At 31.9% G+C, this 25,219-nt stretch overlaps 1 protein-coding gene and 1 long non-coding RNA gene across 2 annotated transcripts; one reads left to right on the top strand and one right to left on the bottom strand.

Moving 5' to 3' along the window:
* Nucleotides 1-10,489: 10,489 nt before the first annotated feature.
* LOC120272690 (serine/threonine-protein kinase BSK1-like) lies at nucleotides 10,490-14,365 on the bottom strand. Its single transcript, XM_039279564.1, has 7 exons — nucleotides 13,953-14,365; nucleotides 13,737-13,872; nucleotides 12,395-12,528; nucleotides 11,740-11,842; nucleotides 11,417-11,502; nucleotides 10,976-11,164; nucleotides 10,490-10,725 (listed from the first exon to the last, which is right to left on the bottom strand). Exons 1-7 carry the CDS (start codon nucleotides 14,289-14,291, stop codon nucleotides 10,711-10,713), a joined length of 1,002 nt encoding a protein of 333 aa, XP_039135498.1. The 5' UTR covers nucleotides 14,292-14,365; the 3' UTR covers nucleotides 10,490-10,710.
* Nucleotides 14,366-22,605: 8,240 nt separating this feature from the next.
* Nucleotides 22,606-23,695, top strand: LOC120272679. Its single transcript, XR_005540239.1, has 3 exons — nucleotides 22,606-22,706; nucleotides 22,829-23,323; nucleotides 23,407-23,695. It is a non-coding gene; the product is annotated as an uncharacterized LOC120272679 (long non-coding RNA).
* Nucleotides 23,696-25,219: the final 1,524 nt, after the last annotated feature.

Genomic DNA, 25,219 nt, shown 5'->3' with positions numbered 1-25,219 from the left:
TCCTTTCCCACACATGTCACACACCATGACTATAGCTTCCTTCTAGGTAGACAAGTTATCAATCTTTCTGCTCAAAGCTTCCACCCGAGCTACTAGATTGTCACTTCACTAACCTCAATCATCCAGGCTGAATTCACAACTGATTTACCTCTCGAGTTTCACTGATAGTTGTTCACGGCTATCTCTTCTATCAACTGCTTCACTGCCATCTAGAGTCTTATTGCCAAGTGATCCTCCCACTGCTGAGTCTCTAAGTTGCCTGGTACTTTGACTGAGACCTTGATGGAAAATCTGAACTTCTATTCATTCAAGGAGGTTGTGATACGGGCCATTTCCTTAGTAAGTCTTTCAATCACCCCCATGCCTCAAATAGTGATTCAATATCCAATTGTGCATAAGCTATAATCTCCTCACGCAACTTGGTCGTTCTTCTAAGTGGGAAATATCGAGCTAAGAACACTTTGATGACTGCACCCAAGTAGTGATAGATACTCTAGTGAGAGCCTGGAGCCACTGCTTAACTCTTCCTTCCAATAAAAATGGCAATAAGCGAAGTCTGATTACTTTGATCATAGACATTATTAATCTTCAGCATATCACATATCTCGAGGAATCCTCCTATGTGACCAATAGGATCCTCGTCTAGTAGCCCATGGAATTGTATTGAATTCTAGACCATCTTTACAAATGCAGGTTTTAGCTCAAAGTTATTTGCTACAACTGGTGGGTGCACTATACTTAACTGAGAGCCATCGAGTGAAACGAGCATAATCTAAAAGAGTCCTATGTCGATTACCTTGATATGCATGGTGTCCTGATAGGGACATAAGTGTACGTGTCGATCACATAATAAAGTGTACTTGAAGCAAACTAAATGTCCACATGGAAGAAATTAAATACTAGTAATAACCCTAATTACAAAAAATAACCTAAATGATCGAATGATGTGTGTGTAAAAAAAAAGAGAATAAAAGCAAGAAGTATGGGAATAAATAGGAGAGAAATCAATGGAAGAAACGATGTCTAGGCATAGTATCCTTCTAGGGTTATAAAGCGCAGAACAAAGATTGTTTAAACATACAATCTTATTTGAACCAAAAGGTTTCCAGAATTATACTAAACTCTGATTTCTTAAACGAAGAGTAACTCAATAGGTGCAGAGCTGATACAAACATCCACACAATCGCATTAACACTTTATGAAACCTTACTGTAAGCTAATGACAATCTCTTGAGTAGATAATCTCCCCCATAGAGAGATTATCCCTAATCCGAATACAGAGTAGAGATACGATTCTCCTAAAATCTACTCTACATGATTCAAAGAGCACAAAGATTATCACTAACTCACTCAGAAAATATTGAGGGAGACGAAGTCTCTAAAGTACCCTAACTAGAGGATACTCACTATACTCTCAAATTGTGGCATGTCTATACTAGGTGGGAATTTCTTCTCATCACGTAGCATACCAAACATGATAGCTAGTGATTTCGCCTACTTAGCAACCAAGCATTCAAACACGTAATCAAACTCAAATAGAGATAATTTTAATTTAGGAAATAATTAAAGCATCAAATATCCAACGACCAATGTCAATGAAATAAACCTTGGAGTTCAACTATGTTCGAACATCCAACAAATTAGCCCTTCATTAAAGGAGTGCAACAATCCAAACCAAGTAAATTAAAATACATAAAGAGAATAACAAAACTCCCTCAAAGCTCGCAATCTCCTTGGATGGATGAAAATCTTGGAAGATTCCCCAAAATCACCGTCAAGATCTCTCCATCCCTTGAAGCTTTGAACCTTCTTCTATTCTCTCCCTCTTGTTTACTTCCTTTATTTGCAAGATATCTAATGGAAAACACCCCAAATCGCCACCCAAAGAATGGCCAAAGAGTAGAGAAGATGGTTCCCCAAAAGCCCTAATTTCTAGCTTTTATAATTAATGAATCATGGGTTCTTATGGCTACAATATTATAACTTACTGTTGTAACAGTTGCTCGTAAGGTTCTCTCGGTTAGAGTTTACGGTCATAACCACCTTGTAATAGTGCCTATAAATAGTGATTTTCTACAGTGTTGTGTTGCTACAACTACCCGAAAGGTTCTCGGGTTGGGTTTTACCGTAGTAACAGTGCAATAAATAATGATGTGCTATAGTAGCATGGACAGTGCGTTGCTACGAAATAAAAGTGAATTAAGTACCAATTAAATCATATATACAATAATTACATGCAAAAGTTCTATGAATAATAATAATAATAATAATAATAATAATAATAATAATATATTTATTCAAGCACTTATCATTTCCCTCAACACACACTGTCAAAGATCCTGTCTAGTTCAGTAAAGTTGTTCTCAATCTGGTTCCAATCATTCTTTTTACACTGCTCTTGCCTTCTACCAGCCTTGTTAACTTGCTTTTTAGTGGCATACACTGAAATCAAATAAAAGAAAATGAATCAAAAACCAATAAAGAAAAACAAAAAAATAAAGAAAGAAAAGAAATGGCTAAAGTGATGGATATTCAAGTGCTCCTAATATCACTAATCTTCCCCGAAACAGTGTCAAAAACTTGATAGGGACACAAGTTTATGCGCCGATTGCATAATAAAGTTTACATAAGTGCAGAGTATCAATCCACAGGGAAGAAAGTGAATACTAGTAATAACTCTAAACCCAAAAAAAAATAACCTAAATGATCAAGTGTTGTGTGTGTGAACATAAGCAAGCAAATATAAGAAAATATGGAAAATCATACGAGGAGAAGTCAAGTAAGAAAGTAATATCCGGGCATAGCATCACTCTAGGGTTATGAAGTACAGGAAAAGTTTGTCTAAACATGCAATCCTATTTGAACCGAAAGGTTTCCAGAATTATACTCAACCCCGATTTCTCAGATGAAGATTAACTGAAATAGGTGGAGAGTTGATACAGATATCCACACAATCACATTAACACTCTATGAAACCGTATTGTGGGCTAATGACAATCTCTTAAATAGATAATCACACCCATAGAGAGATTACCCCTAATCCAACTACAGAGAAAAAATGTGATATCTCCTAAAATCCACTCCACATAATTTCAAAAAGCACCGAGATTATTTGTAATCTACTTAGAAGGATTGGGGAGACAAAGTCTCCAAAGTACCCTAACCAAAGGTGTACTCGATATCTTATCGAATTACGGCAAATCTATGCTAGGTGGGAATTTTTTCGTGTCCTGTAACAATACCAAATATGTAGCTAGGGCTTTCACTTTGTTAGAAACCAAGCATTCAATCACACTATTAGACTCAAGTAGACATGATTGCAATTAGGAAAACAATTAAAGCATTAAAGATCCAACAACCAATGTCAAAAGTATAAACCCTAGAATTCAACTATGCCCAAATATCTACTAATTAGCCCTCCATTAATGGAGGGCAAGCATAAAAGGAGTAAACATAAAAGCCATGAAAACCCCCCTTCTCAATCGTGCTAATGGAGAATCACCGAAGAAGCCCTAAGGAAGCTTCCATGCATGCCACCAAGGTGAGCTCAGGCTACGATCTCCAATCCTCTTAAATGTGGATCCAAATCTCCCTTTAAATACCCCTTGAGTGCTGGAGATTCACCTCCTTTCTTCCCTAACACCACCTCCAAGAATTACCCAAAAGAAAAACAAAGAATGCTCTAAAAATCCCCATCAAATCTATTTATACCGGACTGCTTACGGGCTAAAGACATGGCTATAAGGGAGCTGAAGAAGATAATTGTGGGCCTTATGGGACCACTTATAGTCGTATGTCAAGTCCTTAAGATCTTCTATTTGTGTTACAATCCAGCTTACAGCTGTAAGAGCTCAACCTTAAACTTCACTGTGTTGCTTCTTGAGACTACCCTTACGGGTGTATGCTGTGGTCATAAACTCCTCTGGATTATCATTACAGTCATCTTTATGGGCGTAAGCCTTGCCCATAACGTTCTCTAATTTGGCTCTAAATCCCTCCTTACAAGCATAAGTATGCCCGTAAGGTTCTCTGGAATCTACTTACGGCTGTAAGCTGCCCGTAAGCCATCCAATTTGCCTTGTCCTTGTTCAAATGATACCGAGAGAGCTCCAACTTCATCGTTTAAGGTCTAAAATGCTTCTTTTAGCTCTCTCTCTCTCTCTCTCTCATCTTGAAATGCTACCCTATGCCTGAGAATGTGAAACACACTATATTTAGCATCGAATTCCATATTATAATTCTAATACATGCCGAATGAGTGTATAAAATGATAAGAAATACATGAACATTGTACACTCATCAAACCACTATAAGAGACTTATTAAATAGTTAGAAAATTAATTATGTTGAAGAATACCAATACATGGTACATATTACAGATAATCCTTATAATATAACTGAACAAATCAGACAAAACATACTATTAAATAATCCATCTAAAGGAGATACATTATTACAAGATATAACAGCTAGGGATTTAGAATGACTCCAGATTAATAATTTCAGTGAAATAGTAAAATTTAGTCAAGCATATATCACTTTAGCACCTAAAACAAGAAAAGCATTTACAAATAATGAATTAACCAAAATATCCTTTAATAAATGATAGGTACGCACGCAAGTGTATATGCTACTCACGTAATAAAGTATGCTTGAAGTGCAGAGTGTCAGTCCATAGAGAAGGAAGTGAATACTAGTAATAACTCTAAATCCGAAAATTAGCTTAATGAAGTGCGTGAAGTGTGTGAAAATAAAACCAAAAGGAAACTAGAAAATATAAGAAAATCACAAGAAAGAATTTAAGGAAGAGAATGATATCCGGGCATAACATTCTTCTAGGGTTATGAAGTACAGGACAATGGTTATTTAAGCATGCAATCCTATTTGAACTGAAAAGATTCTAGACGCATACAAAACCCTGATTTCTCAGGTGAAGTATAAATGAATCAGTGCAGAGCTTATACAGACATCCACATAATCGCATTAATACTCTATGAAACCTTCTTGTGGGCTAATGACAATCTCTTAAGTAGACAATTTCCCCCCTAAATAGAGATTGTCCTTAATCCAAATACAGAGTAGAAATGCGATTACTCCTAAAATCTAGTCCACATGATTGCAAAGAGAACGGAGATTATCATCAACCCACTCAGAAGGATTATGGGAGACAAAGTCTCCTAAATACCCTAACCAAAGGGCACCTACTATCCTCTCGAATTGTGGTAAGCCTATGCTAGGTGGGAATTTCTTCTCATCACTTAGCAATACAAGATATAAGAGCTAGGGCTTTCGTCTCGTTAGCCATCAAACATCCATTCACACAATTAGACTCAAATAGATATAATTGCAAAGGAGAAATCAATTGAAGCATAAGAGTTCCAACAACCAAAGTCATAAAATAAAAACCCTAGAGTTCAACTATGCCCAAACATCTACAAATTATCCCTTTATAAATGGAGGGTAAGCATTCAAGATACAAGGGATAAAGATAAACATAGGATCCATGAAAACCATCTTGTCAATCTCTAGTATGGAGAGTCATCAAGGTAGATTCCACACACGTCATCAAGGTGAGCTTGATGGCTATGATCTCCAATCCCCTTGAATGTCAGACTAAATCCCTCTCCAAATCTTGCCTAAGATGCTGGAGATTCAGCCCTTTTCTTCCTCAATCTTACCTCTAAGAATCTCCCCTAAAGAATAGAGAGATAGAATAGATGATCCCCTAAAAATCCTCTTAAGTTTTATTTATACCCGACTGATTACGAGCTGCTAATTACGTGCGTAAGGACTAGGTCGTAAAAGAGTTGGGGAAGATAGTCGTGAGTCTTACAGGTAATGCTTATGGCCATAAACCTCATTCATAAGGTCTTCTGAATATGTTATGGTCCATCTTACGGCCGTAAGCACTGGATAGTAAGCTTCTCTATCTGCTTCTTGCGACTGCCCTTACGAGCGTGCACTATAGTCGTAAGCTCCTCTAGATGATCCTTACGGGCATCCTTACGAGCGTAAGGCTTTCTCGTAAGGTCCTCTGAATTGACTATGAACCCTTCTTACAGGTATAAGCATGCCCGTAAGGTCTTCTTGACTATACTTACGGTCGTAAGGTAGACCGTAAGCTGCCCTGTAAGCCACCCAATTTGCCTTGTCCTTATTCTAATGATACCAAGAGAGCTCTAACTTTATTGTTTTCGGTCTAAATTGTTCCTTTTAGATCTCCCTCGACTTTAAGCACTGCCCTAAGCCTGTTAATGCAAACACACGATATTTAGCATCGAATTCCACATTATGGTTCTAATGCATGCCAAATGAGTGTACAAATAATTATGAAATACATGAACAATGTACACTCAGCAATAAACTCCCTAAATCAATAGGAGATATAATTCTTAAACATTGGATAGATAGAGGACATAAAAATTTAACTGGAATGAACCAGCAATAATGTTTACTTTCAATTATTTAAAGGATAAATGCTTAGAAGCTGAAGTTAATAGACAAATATCAAATTACAGTTGTTATAGTAAAATTTATGTACCAGCCCTTTATAAAGAATATAAAAAATATAAAGGACTTAAAAGAAGTTAATATTTTAAGAAAGGAAGACCTAAACCAAACCATGTTAAAAAAATTCAAAACACATAAACCCCCATGAAAATGTAAATGTTATCTGATGTGGTGTAGAATGATACTATGCTAGAGAATATAAGAATCCACAAGTTAAAAAGAAAGATTAAATATGTACCAAAATCTAGAAATTCATGATGAAATAAACATAGTAAGCCATGATAGCAATGATAGTGAAAATGATAGTGATGTGTCTAGCATAATTGATGGAAATGAAGGACCAAACCTTTTCTTAGAAGACTTAATAGACTTTAATAATATAAGATAACTAAGCAAACATATAATCTAGAAATAAATCCAAAATATTTATTTGAACAGTATCATCAAGTAGGAGATTTTGAAAAATGTACATTTGAGTATGAACCTTTTGAGATAAACTTTAAATCAAAATGTGTAACTGCTATAGATTTTGTATAACAAGACATAGAGAAACTTGTAAGAATTGTGAATTATCCTTATGTAGAAAATTTATTTTAGATCTCTATAATTTTAATTTTGAAGAACAAAAGATAGAAAGACCAAATATAATAAATAAAGATAAGGAAATAATAGAGCAACTATTAAAAAGAATGAAAACCATAGAGGAGGGCGTTAGCAAGTTACTAGAAAAACTAAACAATATAAAGATGTAAGAGAGAGATAAAGGGAAGAGAATAATAATACATGAGGAAGAAAATATTGCCTAGATGTAGAGAAACAAATGTAGAGAATCCAATAGAATTAGAAAAAATGATCAAAGATTTACAAAAATTTAAAGATAATATAATATTAAAATATTCTCTTTCATACTCTAGAAATAGAATAGTTCCATACAAAGGACAATAGATCTTATTACAAAATGAAAAACAAAAATGAATGGGGAAGCTAGTGAAAATAAGGAGAAAAAATTAAAAATTTCTCAAAAATAACAAAAAAATAGAAAAAGATATAGAACAAATATAAACTATTTTAAGGCAGTTAGAAATAGATAATTATTTTAAGCAACAAGAACCCATGACTTGTCCATCTGCGATGATAGGAATGGAAACTACGCAGCCTGCAGAATCTTCAGTGTTTTTATCACTGTGGGAGTCATGCACCTGAACCTTACCCCATAGTTTGTCCATACGCATTATAAAAAACTGTGACGGTAAAACCAACAAGTTCATTTTTGTTTTCTTTAATTGTGGAAACTATATAAACAAGTCTCTTGTAGCAATAGAAGATAAAGGTTTGTTCATCTAAATAATAAAAGTTGTGGCTAAAAAACCTGTAGGTCCATATGAGCCTCTTGTTATGGTGAAAACATGGCTATCTTGAAAACTCAAATATATACAAAATAGATAGTTTTATAATTACAACTAACAGGTTTATTTTCTAAGTAGAAAGTGGCAAGAAAACTTTTTTACAACAAACAGTAACCTTTTGAACCACAATTAAATCTTTCCATATTCCCACTAAATTCAACCATGCGATTAGGAACCCAAGCAAATTTGAATCTACAACATGTCATAATGGACAACCTCTAGGGCAATAGACATGAACAAAAAAATCTCACCCTTTTGCTACACTCTTTAGCTAAATTATTTCAACAACCCAATGTAAAATCCCAACATTCCCCACTGCCACCACCATTTTGAAAAACCGAGTATTAATTTTTCTTTAAAACCTCCAAACTCTAGATTACATGGTGGATCAAGGAAAAAAAATCAAAACCCTGGAAACTAAAATTGCCCTAAGACTGAAGAAGTGATAAATATTAAAGCTCAATTGAAAGAAACTACTGAAGAACTAGAAGAATTAAAGAGATTAATGATAGAAGAAAGAAAACAAATAATGGAAAAATTAGAATTGTTTCCAGAGCCTATTGAGGAAGCCAAACAAATTTTCTATAAAAAAGTGATGACATCCCCAATACCAGCAATTCATCTCTAAACAAGAAGTATTGAGACAGTTGGCAAAACAAGAAACCCTTCCTGCAGGATTTGCAATAGCGGGAAATATATTCAGGGAATAAGCACACAAAGATGCAGAGTGCCATTGTGAAGAAGGGTTCACAGTATTAAAATGTTCATTAGACATGTCTCAATAGAGAAATCAAGAAATCAACGACATTTAGATGAAAGCAATAAATTTGTTTAGACATGGATACCTGGCCAAAATCATGTTAATCAGTCCAGAACAAGCAAATTTTTTAAATGATTATTGGTAACTAATCCATCTTCTTCACAAGTTCTTCAAAGCCACATTTAGATGGATATGTGTAACTCAATTCCCTCCCCCCACCCTTTGCCATCATAAACCTAATCAAGAAAAGATAACTCTATCATACTAGAAGATATGGTTATCCCAGGAGATATCAAACAGCATATGAAACTATAGCGAAAGCATGTGCAATTTGTACTGATTGGAAAAGAACATGTCCTAATCTTGTTGATAATCAGAGATGCCACATGGTACTAGAAACTAAAGTAATGAAGGTATGTGTGGATTACATGTTTCCCAAGTATTTTCTATCTCGAAATTTAATTTCACAAATGCCATCAACTGAATACCACATGAAGAAAATTTATGCTTGGACAAGGGAATACAGATTTGGTGACTATTCTAGGGTAAGCATACCCTCTGAGGCATTAATGCTACAAGCCCTGAAGGATCTTTAGAAGGCTTAGCTGACATTGCTAAGCAGAATTTAGACAATATGATTGAAGGATAAGAAGTGACCCAAGGGTTCTGCTGAAGAACACAAATCACCTCTAAGAATTAAATATTACTCATCTTTTGGAGGACTGAAGCGATATTTGTTTTTTTTAGTATGTAAAATAGGCAATATTTGCATTTTAAATTGTAAAATAGGCTTGTAACAAATGTAAGACCCCGGAAGGGGGCTACTGTAGTAGTATTGTAGATAGTGGAGAATATATGTCTCTCTATCATGTGAATCAAGTTGGTGCCGGCCACTTGGTTGCTTCTCTCCGAAGCAACCTTGAGCCTCATCCAAGCCTCCTTCTTGTCTATATAAGGGCCTTTTGTTTGTAAGGACTCATGACCGATTTGGAGTGAGATCCTAAGCTTTGTAATAAATAAATAAATCATCCATCAGTTTTCATAACTCTTCCATTTTTCTACGCTTCCGACACTAACATTTACTTCACTTTTTTCTCTGACCTGTATATCCATCACCGGCGTTCATCATCAAAGTCCAAAGTAAAATTGAAAGGCAAGACAACCCCCTAGAAGTTTCTTCTTACTTCATTTTGTTAAAACTTAATTGATAATTTAAATTAATCCATTCTTATTGAATTTCTTTTTCTGCTTTTTCATATTAATTTTTATAATAGTTTTTTATATAATATTTTACATTTAAAATTTTATAAATTTTTATAATCAAATTTTTCTCACAACCCTTATTTAAATTTTATAATGATTTTTTATATAATATTTTAAGTTTAAATCCTCATAATTTTTTTAATTTAAATTCTTTTTCACAACCACATTGATCTGAGAGCTTGTTGGTGTGATTGTGGTGAATTTTCAATTACTTCATTTTCTTACCGCTATGTTAAATGGAGTTGTGAGAAAAAATTTATAAGAACTTAAACACAAAATATTATATAAAAAATTATTGTAAAATTTAAATAACGTTAATTTAAAAAATTCAAAAATACTTAATATAAATTATTATATAAAAAACATATTATAAAATAAAATAAATCTGAAAAGCACCATGTGCAAAAAATACCATGCAAGTACCATGCATGGTATACATATTTTTGATAAATAATTCAAAAATACATATTTAAATAAATATTTAAAAAATGTAATTTAAAAAAAAACCACTTGCTCAAAAGCTATGTAATTCATGGAAACTGAGAAAAAATATCGTAGCAATACGTTATTGGTCTCGTATGGAAAACAAACAAAAAGAAACAGGCTTCGAGGCATGCAACCCATGAATCCATGATGTCCTCGTACACACTTAAAGTCCCACTAACACCATACTTCACGTAAAGGACCCTAGGCTACTGAACATGCTCCTGTCCTGTGTATAGCTGCAGCACCATGCTTGCCTTCCATACTGCATCATCATCATCAATCATGCTATTGTGCCTCCCCCTGCATCGAATGTGACAAAGCATCAAATCTCACTAATTTGAGGACAAAATTGGGAAGGTTATGAGATTGGCTTTACAAGAGATGACAGAATAAATATCACAGTAGATAGGGCCTCGCTGAAGTTATTTAGAAACTGCAAGCTTACAACATGCTTGACAAGAAACGCATTATTCAAAAAACAAAACAAAAAGCCACACGTACGGGTTACTTAGATGCATAGATACCAAAAATGAAATCACGAGTTACTCACAGCAGCATTGCTTTGAACTTGTGCGAGGGTTGCAATAACATCTTTTATAGTGGGTCGATCCTTAGGCTCATATCGCAAACATTGATTAGCAAGGCCCGCCAAAGCAATTTCCTCTTCAATGGGATATTCACCGTTCAAACGAGAATCGACAACTACAGGGACATTTCTACCCAATATCATATGAATTGCCTGGAAACATGAAGCATGATTATAACAAATTAATATACCACAAATTATTTTGAATAGAAGTCCAGAAATGCAAAAGATAATTTGGGTGTGCATAGTAATAACGATTTTGGGTCCTAGAAAAGGGAATTTCACTGACTGCTGATTTACTCCTATCCTTAAAATTGAAAAATCTGTCTAAAAGAGAATCACTAGATGAAAGGAAACAAAAATTTATTAGTATATGAGATATCCAGCATGTATAAAAAGCCTTACCTTATTTTGTGGAGTTTCCTTTCCACTCAGTAGATCTCTTAGCAAAACGCCAAAGCTGAATATCACACTTTCAGGAGTCTTCATTCCTTAAAAATTAAAAATTAAAAAAAAATAAATCAATTGTTTTTTTTAAAAAAAAGATTCATATAATTATAAGACTAATTGCATGGCAGCTTTAATTAAAACACAAAAGCCAACTACTAATTAATAATATAATATTTTTTTTTGCTAAAAAGAATCAGAGAACGTGTAGATAATTATAACATAGTCGAATTTGCCTGCCAACTACAATAAATGAATTTCAAGCGATAGTAGGTCAATACCATTCATGCACTCTGGAGGTATGTAAGCAGTGTGAATGCTATAACAATTGCCATTCCTCTGACTTTTCACAAGACCGAAACCAGAAAGACAAGGAAAATCAGCCTGCAAAAGAATAAAAACATCAACAAACCTCCAACATTGCTAAAGAAATTAGCATCTAAGGAGACATGCATCATATTTACAAGCATTTTAGTTCTTTTGTTAGAAAAACACAAATACTCCACTAAAAAAACAAAATAAATAATAATAACAGTGCACAAGCTAGATACTGTAAGAAATGTTAGAACTTGTGAATTGGTTTTTATGATGAGACCACCTAAAATAAACTAACATGTATCAATGAGGTATATTAGAGTAATTGATAGTTCCAAAGTAGTTAAGTATATAAATGTTAGCGTCTTTCAACCTAACAACTTAAACTGTTGGGTTGAGTCGAACCAACATAACAAGTTTAGTTTTTATATGGGAAATATAATCTAACAAAATAAATATTAGCAAAAGTGGCCACCAGCTGATATCTCACTTTTATTTCTCAAAAGCAATATACAGTGTAACATTCAAACAGTAAGCAATGAAGGTTGCTTTGTTTATTTAGTTCTTTCATTAGTATTATCTAAAGATCAATTTTTTAAAAAAGATAATTACTAATATGACCTCATTAAAAAGAACTTTATATGAATTCAGATCAAAATACAGCGCTTGTCCTTCATTGATACAATATTCCAAGGCTTCAGCTACATAGCTTGCAACTCTCACGCGCATAGACCACTCCAAAGTCTTATTTGTAGCTACAAAAACAATCAAAAAAACATTTAATTTCTTAAAACATGATGGAAGATACATGAAAATTTGTACAAAATGCTTATGAAACTTGTCATTATTTTTCTCAATAAATAAAATTGATGAACATAAAGAAGCACATGTAAATCTATAAAAACTCGAATGTAATTTAAGGCACAAGAAGCAAAAAGATATACCGTCAACACACCAGAGCAAGCCTAACTGTAAGCAAAATATTAACTAATGAGCTGCATGTCCTTACAGGGTTTTAAAGCTTCCAGAGATATAGTGAACATAATTGACACCAGAGTAAGCCTAATTGTAAGCAGGATATTTTACAATGTTGCATAATGAAAGCAGGGCATTATGTGAGCATAAAGAGATTTGCCCAGCATACTATTACACCAAACCCTTTCAAGCAGCAGAAAAAGTGAAGGGGGGCTGCACTGCCATTAATTCTCTATGTAAACCAGATGGACTTATCTTCACTTGAAAGTCCTTTCCAATGGAGAAAAAATTGCAAGAGCTATTTGACCCATGTTTCCAGGAAAAGCACAAAGCTTGGACAGCTATCCCATCCTATTTACTGATGCCATTTTGGACACTCTTAAAGAGATGAACTTGGAAATATATGTTTTTTTACCCCAACTTTATCATAGCGGTGCAAATTTGTAAACAAAATGAATCAAGCCCCACTAATGTTCTTCCAAAAAAGAAGGGTGCTAACAAAGACTTCCCACCCATATGCTGTTGTGAAATCTATAGAGGTTACACGTTCTTACAAGATGGAGAAAAACTTGGGCTTATAGCTCAAGTTATTTTAATCAACATATCCAAACAACAATTTATTTTAGTTAGTCCATATAAACTATGGTTTACTAGTCTTAAATATGTAATTACTGAATGAGATTAATTACTTGCTCCAAGAAAGCTGAATTTGGCTATGCATTAACAAAAACTAATAATAAAAACAAAAAAAACCAAATTGGTGCAGTTCCATGCAAAGTAAACTTTGCATACCGATTCAAGAGCAGTGCATCAAACAGTGACTCAAAAAGAATATTAAACGCCATTCAATCACATGACCTCAAGAAATAACAAAGAATCTACTAAAAAAGAATCCTAAACTCCATTCAATCAAATCACATTAAGAAATAGCAAAGAATCAACACAGAACCAAATCAAGAACAAGAAGTACGAGGGAGAACAAACATACGGCTGAAAAGACGCGTAGCGAGCGTATCATTGGGCATGAACTCCGCCACAAGAAGCCTCTCATCTTCATCGCAGCAGTACCCAATCAAGTTCACAAGCCGGTGGTGTCTCAACCTTCCAGCTTTAATCACCTCCTTCTGCAAAACCCCCACTCGAAATATCTCACCAAGAATTATAACAAGATCACCAAGAAACAAGGACTTAAACAAGAACGAACCTTGAACTCCTCTGCGTCAGGCCAGGCGACCATGGAGAACCTCTTGACGACGATTTCCTGGGGCCCAGGAAGGTGGCCGCTGAAAACCATGTTCGGGAATTTACCGCCACCTTTTGAGAGCATGTTCTGGAGGGAGAATCCATGCGTCGCCGCCACTAACTCCGCAAGAGTGTACTGGCGTAAGGGCGTTGTTCCCTCGGCTTGTGTCTCAGACGGCTCTGTTTGCCGCGAGGGGGCCAGCGACTGTGGATGATGCGGGGGGTTGACGTTGGTGTCGGGGGCGTCGTGGTGTCGGTGGTCGTCGTCGGCTTGTTTGGGGGCGGAGAAGCAGCAACCCATCGCCGGCGGGGGAGTTGAGAAATGGGAATGAGTTGGGGTGGTGGTTGGGGATCAAACAAAAGAGAGGGAATGGAATGATGTTGTTGGGAGTTTGGAGAAGATGATCACTGTTCTTGTTCGCTCAGGCCACCCTTTTATACTGTTTCCCGCTGACTTCTTTTTATTTAGTTATTTTTTTTTATAATAAACTTTTAATTTTTTTTATTACATGACTTTGAAAATATGTATTCTTTAAGATTGTGTATGATTTTAAATAATTAATTAATTAACTAAATTTATATTTTAACAAAATATTTGCTTTGATGCATATATATGGAGACATTTATGAATGGTTAACATCCATCCCCTCTTTTTAGAAAAAGCTGCATCAAGTTGGCTAAATTTTTATTTTTTATTTTTTTCTAAATACTCGATCATCATTTAGATGACGAGGTACCTTGATCCGTTTCAGAGGATTACTATGTTCTTTTCATTTATTTATTTATTTATTTATTTATTTTTTTGAAACAATGAGCATTATATTCTTTTGTTTTTTTTCATGTAATTTTTTTTTTTTGAATAAAATGGATAAACAACAAATTTATTAAATTTTTTCATGTAATTTTAATTTTAAATATATTTCTTGAATTTATATATTTTTATAAAAAAATTTGTAATTTTTGACTCTCTACTTTTATTGTATTTTTGCTGCGCAGTTCAAATAATACCATGAAGTTGCAATTTTTGTATGTTATATATGGAAAGAATTTTGGCTGACCATTAAGCGTTCCACAAAAGTGCAACGTCACCCGCCATCGGGCTGGTGAACCGTTTATTTTTTATTTTTGTAACTCTTTCGCTCCCTAATTATAAAATTATTTTAATCATATATTAAAATATGTTAGGTCTGTTAGATATAAATGCATTAGGTATGGCAACTTAATGAAGAATATATGTATAACAAAAGAATGAAAGAAGACAAGAAAAAAATTGAAAGTTGTAGGCAAGGCACTTCAAAGAGAAGTCTCTTGAATATTATTTCTCTCACTAGATACAAATGGTCTCGAGGAATAATATTCTTGGGATACAATGCCTACTAATTGAGAAATAAATTTGTGATTTCTATTTTCTCAAGAACTCACTTGAACCAGAAAAATTGAAAAGTATTAGCTATACGGGAAAGAAGATTTTTCTAAAAAATTAGTTTTTATCTTTAAAAAAGACATAAGATAAAATTTTTTAAAAAAATTGGAGGGAGTATTTATAAATTTGAGAAACCTCTTAGCATCACAACTGCTATGAAGTGAAGAGGCGTGAAAACGTTCAAAATCAACCCTTGAAAATATTCTATTATTTTATTTTTTATTTTTTTGGAAAATTTATACAACAAAGTCTTTCGTTAAATCTTAGTTATTTTAAATGAAAAATAATATCAAGCTTCTAGAAGCTTGAATCATCATCACCGACTTCCTTGGAGATTTGAGCACTGATTCTAGATCATTCAAATAGTATGTATGCTAAATACCTAGAATCATTTATCCACCGACCCTGGTGGCTATAAATATTAGAACCAATTTCTCCACAGCATGTAAGAAGAGAGAAAAGCTCAGTGAGTGAGAGTGAGTGTTAGTGAGAGAGTAATAGTGTAATAGAGTGTAAATATTTTGAAGTATTAATAAAATAAGTTCCACATTCTCTTCCCTCAATATTAAAGGATAAACTTGAACTCTCATATCAGGATATTGTAGATATTTTCATTCGAGCTATTTTTTGAAACATTTGGTTAGAACAGAATATTGCATTTTTAATAATTACTCTAATTTATTTGGTACATCCATCATCAAAATTAGTTTATTTTTCATTATTCTCATCTTAGTTTCTGGTGAGGCCACCAAGTACAACTATGAACTCAGTTGATCACGTTTAATCAAATTTTGTTTGGACAACCCAGGTCTAACCTCCGCCAACTTGTCCCCAAAGCGTCTGGAAAAATTTACATGTTAATCACTTTTAGGGGTAAAATCCTGATATGTGTTTATTCTCCTTTTAATATATTTTTATAGTTATGTTTCTTTATATATAATATGGATAAATCCGTCCCCTCCATAATATATATATATATATATAATTAATATATGCATAAATCCATCCCCTCCATAACACCCCAAATTTTCAATCATGCTCTTATTAGAGAGTTAAATCCTCAATTTTCTGATAAGAGTTAATCAAACTATCACCCGCTTATTGCAATGGTGATTTTGGGCTTGTTTGGATTAACTTTAAAAAAATATATATTTATTTTAATTTGTAGAAGTATTTTTTTTCAAAAATGCTTTTCAGTGCTTTTCAGTATTTTATGTTTAGATAAGCTAATACAGAAATAATTTTATACTTGTGAAGTTGTTTGGATGTGGATTTTTAAAAGAACTTTTAGAGGTGGCAAATTACTAAAATAGACTTTCATTGAGATTTGATTGAGTTACTATTATATATTGCTATCGATAATTATAATGAAAACACTAATAATAATAATAATAATAATAATAACTTAATGTATTATGTATTATTATTAATTATTTTAAATATTTATTTTTGTAATATAATTTTTTAAAATATATTATTTAATTATTTATTAATAACAACCACCTCTTTTTATTTTAATTTGAAAAAAACTATTTATTAAATATAAAATATTTATTTAAAAAATACTTTTTACCCACATAAAAAAATCAAAAAATAAAAAGAAAATCTAAGGGAGGGGTTATTGTTAGGTAGAGATGGCAATTTGTACCCTACCCGATGGGTATACCCATACCCGTACCCGGTCAAAGAGGGTATTACCCTCCGGGTACGGGTATGTGTACGGGTAAGAGTATTACCCGTTAGTTTTTGAGTGAGTACGGGTCGAATAAGGGTATGCCCCTACCCTACTTTTACCCTTACCCTTACCCTTACCCTTACCCTTACCCGTTGAAGAGGGTACGGATAAAATCCGTACCCGTACCCTTACCCTCTCATATATATATATATATATATAATTTTTTTATTTAACTAAACATTTACCCACAATTTACCGAAAATCTATTTTCATGGTGATTAATTTGAAAATAATACTTCAAATTTTCTTTTAATATATTATTTTAAATTTTATTTAATTTTTATATTTATATTTGATAATATTATCAAAATTGAATTTTAGATATATATATTAAGAATCATAATTAAATTAAAAAAAATAAACATTATAAAACAAATATAAAAATAATGTTCTAATAATTTATTCTATAAATTATAAGAACATCCTGAAAAATAAGATACTAATAAAAAATCAATTGGATATAAGTTATGAGAATTAGTTATAATGTTTTTTTATATTCAAAATCTTACTAGATATTTATAAAATTTGAAGTTATATAAAATATAAATAATACATATATGAAAAAATTTAAAACAAAAACCAAGGTAGTTAAACATAAACAAAACAAAAGGCAGAGTTACCATTGAGTCATAAATAAACGTCATTTTTATGTGATTATATAATTTAAGATAAACAAATATATATCAACTTTTAATTTTGAATTTATGGGCATGTGTTTAAAGATAATAATATAATGTATAATTAATTATTTTATTATTATTATTTAAATTTATATTTAAATTTAATTCGATAATTTCAATAACGGGTAAGCGGGTACCCTACGGGTACGGGTAACGAGTATGATTTTTTTAACCCTAAAGGGTACGGATATGGGGTAGGGGTTACGGGTACGGGTAATGGTTTTGGCATACCCTACCCATTGTCATCCCTATTGTCAGGGGGTGGACCCACTATATTGGCAGCCCGGCTGGTCAGCCGGAAATCTTTGGAAGACACGAGTTCGGTGAAGTTTAAGCACTGGCTGACGGAGAGGGTAGCCCGAGCTGAATAAGTGTTCTCTTTTATTTTTGAATATGTTTCAGTCTAGTTAGTGAAGTTATGTTTTAAATTAGTAGATGACTAGTAGTGGGATAACCGGAGGGTCAAGATGAGTTCATCTTGTTTTTTGTTTCAAGTTCTAGGCAAAGTTTTGTGTTTGTTGAGTGGTAACTTAAGTTTTAAATTACTAGATGACTAGAGAGACAAATGGAGGGTCAGAATGAGTTCATCATGTGTTTTGTTTCAAGTTCTAGGCAAGTTGGTGTTGTGTTTGTTGAGTTGAGTTGTGTGTTAAGTCAAGGGTAGTCTAGTCCATTGCTAGTTTCACTACAACAAAAAACACTTATTGTGACATTTTTAAAGTAACATTTCTGGCAAATGTCACTACAAACCATTAAAATAACTTTTAAGCAATAATTGTAATAAATGTTGGTATGCTTTTATTTATTCCTAAATTTATAATAACATTTCTACTTATAGTCACAAAAGGTTTTTATTTTGCGATATTTTTGAAGATTTTAGTGATATTGAAAGAAATGTCAGTACAATATTATTTGTTAAAATGCTTGTTATGACCTATGTAACAAATGTCATAATCCAATATGACTTTAATTACATCAATTTATTATGATATATTTGAAAACACCATTTTAAGTTAGGATATGTATATATCTATATTCAAAAAATATGAACGATAATTTAAAATTGAAAAACAGTATTAAAGGAAGAATAAAAGCACCAATATTTTACCTTTCAAGAGTGCCAAAAATTAAGCGGCAATTTTTTTTATGAGCGCCAAAAGCTACGCGGCTTATAGATTCATGATCTATATATATGACAAGAAAAACCCCCTAATAGTGCAAAAGGACCAAAAAAATAATGTCTTGTCAGGAGATAAAGTAAGTATCTCGATTTTTCTTTATTTCATAATATTTTTTAGCATTGTTTTTCTTGCAATATTATTTAAATATTTAACTTGTTATTCATTTTGGTAAATGACTGATAGTTTGATTAATTTTTTAATTAGTTTTTGTTATGAAAACAAGTATGAGAATTTAATTAATCTAATCCTAGGGTTTGGGAATATTTTTTAAAAGAAAAAAAAAAGAAGAAGATTGAATTTAATTGGGATGAGATTTCCAAAACATCCTCTTTTTGTTGAAAATTAAAATATGTTTTGGTTTTCTCCTTGCCGATAGTGATGATGGGATGGTCATGACATGGATGCGAGGCTTCAATATATCCTTGAAATTGCCTTTTAGTTTTTTTTATTTAATCCTAGTTTTGTTGAAGTTTTACAATTTGTCCCTTTTTTTTATTTTTATAGGGTTCTTGCTATACTAAAGGGACACACATATAGTTTTGGTGAAGTTTTACAATTTGCCCCTTATATAATTTTTATTTCTTATAGTGTTCTTGTTACAATTATGGCTCACACATAGCTTTGTTGAAGTTTTATATTTCATCCTTTTATTCCAAGTTAAATTATTTAAAGGTTCTTATTATAGTTATGACACACACATACATAAACTGAGTCAAATTATATATTCTCCTTCAATATAAAAATAGCTTATTTGTATTTCAAATTTGTTTCATTGATTCTAATATATCATATATGTTTACATTTAATTTAACTTTTATTGTTATATTACCTTTATTTTATTGAATGTAAAATTTTTTGTAGGCGGAAGATGCTACAAGTAGTTCTCGTTCTCAATTGGCCACTCAATTTCATTTTAGCGATAATGATCTGGTACAATTTTTATAATATCATCTTATTATATTTTAAAATTATTAAAATTATAAATTGTATTATTTATTTATCTCTTTTTTTAATAATTGATTTAGATAAACACTGGTTTCTTATAATATATAAAAGTTATTTTTTAAAAATTTGTAAATCATGTTGACATTGTTTTAATTATTTTTAAAATTTTAAAATTATAAATTGTATTATTTATTTATCTCTTTTTCTTTATTAATTAATTTAGATATACACTAATGTATTTGTATATTTATTTTGTAGATAAGAGATCATCATGACAAATTTAAAGACAATTAGCTTTATTATAATGTTTGAAAGTTATTTTCTAAATATTTGTAGATCATGTTGACATTATTTTAATTAGTGTTTTAGTGCTATGTGGGATTTTTAAATTTTTGATGAATAATTTTTATTAATATTTTGTTAAATTATGAAAATTAATTTTATAGAATTTAAATTATATCTCATATTTTATTTAATTAAATCATATATAAATATTGTTTAAATTAATATTGTGAAAATTATACATATTCTTATACCAACTTTTATAAATGACATTTAATTTTAAAATTAATTTACAAATATCGACTTAAATTGGTATTCATATATATATATATATATATATTATATATATATATATATATATATATATATATATATATATATATATATATATATATATAATTGCTATTTTATTAAAACAATGTTTACGAAAAGTTGATATAAGTAATATAAGAGACCTTTAACAAAGTTAATGTGATAAAAACTTGTGGCGACATCTACAAATGTTGTAAAAAACATAGTGTTCCTTAAGCCATATACAAATGTTGGAATAAAATCTATATTAAGACTATTTACAAATGTTGGGAAAATATCACAATAAATGTTGGAATAAAATCTATATTAAGACTATTTACAAATGTTGGGAAAATATCACAATAAATGTTGGAATATATAGGTACCGAAGTTTATTGGAAATGTCACAACAAAGTATACCAACTGTGGCAATTGCGACATATAATCTACATTTGTTACAAAAGTCGGTATAGAGTTATTCCAAATGATTTTTACTATTTTACGACATATGTCAAATGTCACAAAAATCCTATTTTGTTGTAGTGTTTATTAGTTTTATATTTTTGTTTTTCCCTCAAAATTGAGGAGCCCCTTTCATTGTTTTTCTCTAAAATTAAAATCCATATCCCTTTCCTGAGTTTCCTCTATGGCTCTTCAAGTCTGCCTTAGATGCGTGAATTGTTGCTACTAGCTCTCTCCTAACCTTCACATGGTCACTTATTGCATCAATCGTAAAGTGAGTAGTGTTTCTATTTTTTTAAAAAATTTTAACATTTATGTGTTGTTATTTGTTAAGATTGTTGTGGTTTTTTAATGACATTATGTTTTGTTTGGATTGAGGAGAAAAATTAGAAGAAATAAAGAGAATTTTGCAAATCTTTTGACCGGATGAGAGAAAAGAGCTTTATCTTTTTCACATTATTATATTGAAATTATTTGTGCCATTTTTAACTGATTGGTTGAAAGTGTCAAGAAGAATTTTAAGTGGTTTTACTTTATGAATTTATCTCATCATGAATTCTAAAATGTGTACACTAGCTACTTATAGCTATCGATAATTGATTCACATTGAATATGAGCATTTTTTTCATCTATTATCATCCACTCATGAATTCCAACTGATTAACATTGATTTTTAAAATTGTTAATATGTTGAGATTTTTGTTTAATATGGATAAGTTTTTTACTAAAAGACAAAGAAGCACAGAGACGAGCGTTAAAGATGATAACGAAACCACATCTACAAGTCAAGAGTAGCAAGAGTTTGAGTTTGATCCAAATAATCTAGTTGCGGATCCCGAGCTTCGAATGCCGATTGAGAAATATGATGGCAACATTAAAGACGATGTGAGACAATCTTATGTAGCAAACGGTCCATGTAATCAAGAACCCACAACTTTCCTAAGAAGAAATATGGGAATCAATATAGGTGTTTCAATCCTTCATGATATGATTCTTTTCCATGGTTGGAATATAGTGTGGAGAAAGATTCTGCAATTTTGCTTGTGGTGTTATTTGTTTAAACCAACAACTTATGGGTTGTAAAGCAGGAGGGATGTGTTTTCCAAAATGGGGTATTATAATTGGAAGAATGCTATTTCTACTTTTAAAGATCATTAAGGAAATGTTACTAACATTCATAATTTTACACCCGATAAATTGAAATTGTTCAAGAACCCATGACAAAGTGTCACAGAAAAGATCTCACAACATAGTTCAGAAAAATGGAAGTTGCTTATTGTGTTAGATTGATGGCGGTTTTAGATATTGTGTGATTTTTGTTAAGACAAGGTTTAGCTTTTGGGGGGCATGATGACTCTTCAAGTTCCAAGAATAAAGGTAACGAGTTACTCTATGTTAAAATATTATCATGGGATGCACATGTGAAATATATATATATATATATATATATACTCACCTAATCCTCCCTCTCACCTAATCCTCACTCTAATCCAAGGATAGGTGAGCACCTAATCCAAGGATTAGGTGAGCTAATCCTCATCCCTTTCACCTATAAATAAACGGAATAAGGGTTGTCTCAAGTGCACCATTTTAGCTGAAGAAGAGTGAGGGTGAGAGAGAAAGTGGGAGGAAATAGTGGGAAGAAAAATTAGAAGGTTTGTGTTGCTTCTATTACAGGAGAGAATAAGTTGTTGTTCTCCTTATTAATAGAAAACTTGTAACTCCTATTTTCACTATAGTAAAATTCTTCTACTTTTGTCCATGGTTTTTTACCCTAATTTATTTTGGTGTTTTCCATGTAAAATCCGTGTCCCTCATCTTTATTGTTATTATTTTCAGGCACTTTTGTTGTGACCCTGCTCTACCCAGTTCTATAATTTCACAATACTCTATTGGTATGGTGCATGTGTTGATAAGATTGCCAAGACATTGAAAGAAAATACTCCCGAGAATAACCAAATGGGTGCCCCTAAAATTCAAAAGGACTTGGTGCATTCTTGTGCTAAAAAGTAAGATCACTCATTATTGAAGATATTGGTAATCGGATTTTCTCACTTATGGTTGATAAAGATAGAGACATTTCAGTGAAGGAACAAATGGCTATTGTTTTGAGATATGTTGATACTCATGGATAAGTGATTGAGAGATATTTTTGCATAAATATGTGACAGACACTTCATCCCACACTTTGAAAGAGGTCATTGATAATTTGTTTGCAAAATATGTATTGTCCTTATCAAGGTTATGAGGTCAAGGTTATGATGGAGCTTCTAATATGTGAGGAGAATTTAATGGTCTAAAGTCACTTATATTGAAGGATAATCCATATGCAAGGTATGTACATTGCTTTGCACATCAACTTCAATTAGTTATTGTTTGTCCTGCGAAAAAATGTCTATTATCAATGTCTTCTTTAGTTATGTGATCAAGATTGTCAATTTGGTTGGAGCATCATGTAAAAAGAAATATGCACTTCGACAAAGCCAACATGAAAACATAGTTCCACGTATAGAGAAAGGTGTAATTTCTACTGGCAGATCCTGTAATCAAGAGACAAGCCTTGCAAGACCTGGAGACACACGTTCGGGATCTCATTATTATATAATACTTCGTCTTCTAATGATGTGGGCAGCGGTAACAAATGTTGTTGGAAATGTTCATGATTATGGAACTAATCTTGGCTAACAAGGTGTGGCTTTGGGCTTGATTGATCGTATGGAAAGATTTGAATTTGTGTTCATATTATTTTTGATGAAAAAGGTGTTAGGTATAACAAATGGCTTGTCACAAGCCTTGCAAGAAAAATCAAAAATATAGTGAATGCTTTAGACATTGTTGAAGGTGTCAAGTTTAAGTTGTAATCATTGAGAGATGATGGATGGGATGAATTGTTGGCTAATGTTTCAAAGTTTTGTGTTGAAAATGATATTGAGATGCCAAATAATATGGAAGAAAGATTGTTTGTCCGCGGTCGTCCAAGACGTGAGAAGCAAACCACTGCATATTTGCACTATTATCGTGTTGAGGTTTTTTACTCGGTTAGTATTTTTCATATCACTTTCACATTTTTTTTGTTATTAAACTTTACATTTTTTTATTGATTAATGTTTGTTTTATTTATTTGTTATGTCATGTTCTTGATATGATTATGAAAGATATAAATAGTCATTTTTCAGAATCTACTATTGAATTGCTTTCTTGCATAAGTTGCCTTAATCCAAAACAATAAAGATTTGATGCTATAAAATTGGTTCGTATTGGCGATATTTAACCAGAAGATTTCTCATAATTGGATCAAATGGCATTGGTAGATCAATTAGAGATGTACATATATGACATCGGAAAAAATATTGATTTTTCTTCACTTGGAAGCATTGGAGAACTTGCTATAAAGTTGATTGAAATAGAAAAACATCTTAGATATCCTCTAGTTTATAGATTGATTGAGTCGACATCGGTCTTACCTATTTCAACTGCTTCAGTTCAAATAAATTTTTTAAGCAATGAATATCATCAAGGCCAATTTGCTTAACAAAATAGAGGATGATTTTTTTATTGATAGCTTGGTTTGCTATATTGAGAAATACATATTTAATGAAATTGATAATGAAGATATTTTACAGTATTTTCAAAATATGCGAACTCGTAGGATTCAATTGGCACATCTTGATCGTAGTAGTAACAAGAGTGGCTCAAGTGTTGGCATGTAGTTTGTATTTGTATTTGTCATTGTTATTTCACTTATTATATATTGTATTTGAACTTTGTTCGTACATTTATTATTGATATTGAATAAATTTAATATCAAACATTGACTTTTATTTAAGCCCAAGTTGGACCAAATTTTTTGGTCCGCCACTGGTTATTGTTGTAACCCCGGCATCACAGTTAGTAACCCCGATGCCCGGGTTACCATCTCCCATAATAAATGTATTATTTAATTATTTTATATATTAAAATATAATAATTTATTATTTATCTTCTATTTTTTATTATTTACCAAACTCTAAAATAATCAACCATTAAAGATGCCATTATTATTATTATTATTATTATTATTATTATTATTATTATTGTTATTGTTGTTGTTATTATTATTATTATTAATACTAATACTAATAATAATAATAAATAAATAAATAATAATCCAAAAAAGCCCTAAAACATAGTCATTCCTATATTTGATAAGGTTAACTTAGTAATTTAACAACCCCAAAACAGTTTCTGAGA

This window comes from Dioscorea cayenensis, chromosome 11 (genome assembly GCF_009730915.1).
Source record: "Dioscorea cayenensis subsp. rotundata cultivar TDr96_F1 chromosome 11, TDr96_F1_v2_PseudoChromosome.rev07_lg8_w22 25.fasta, whole genome shotgun sequence".
NCBI lineage: Eukaryota > Viridiplantae > Streptophyta > Magnoliopsida > Dioscoreales > Dioscoreaceae > Dioscorea > Dioscorea cayenensis.
The sequence above is the reverse complement of the archived record's forward strand: the minus strand, read 5'-3'. Positions and strand labels throughout refer to the sequence as shown.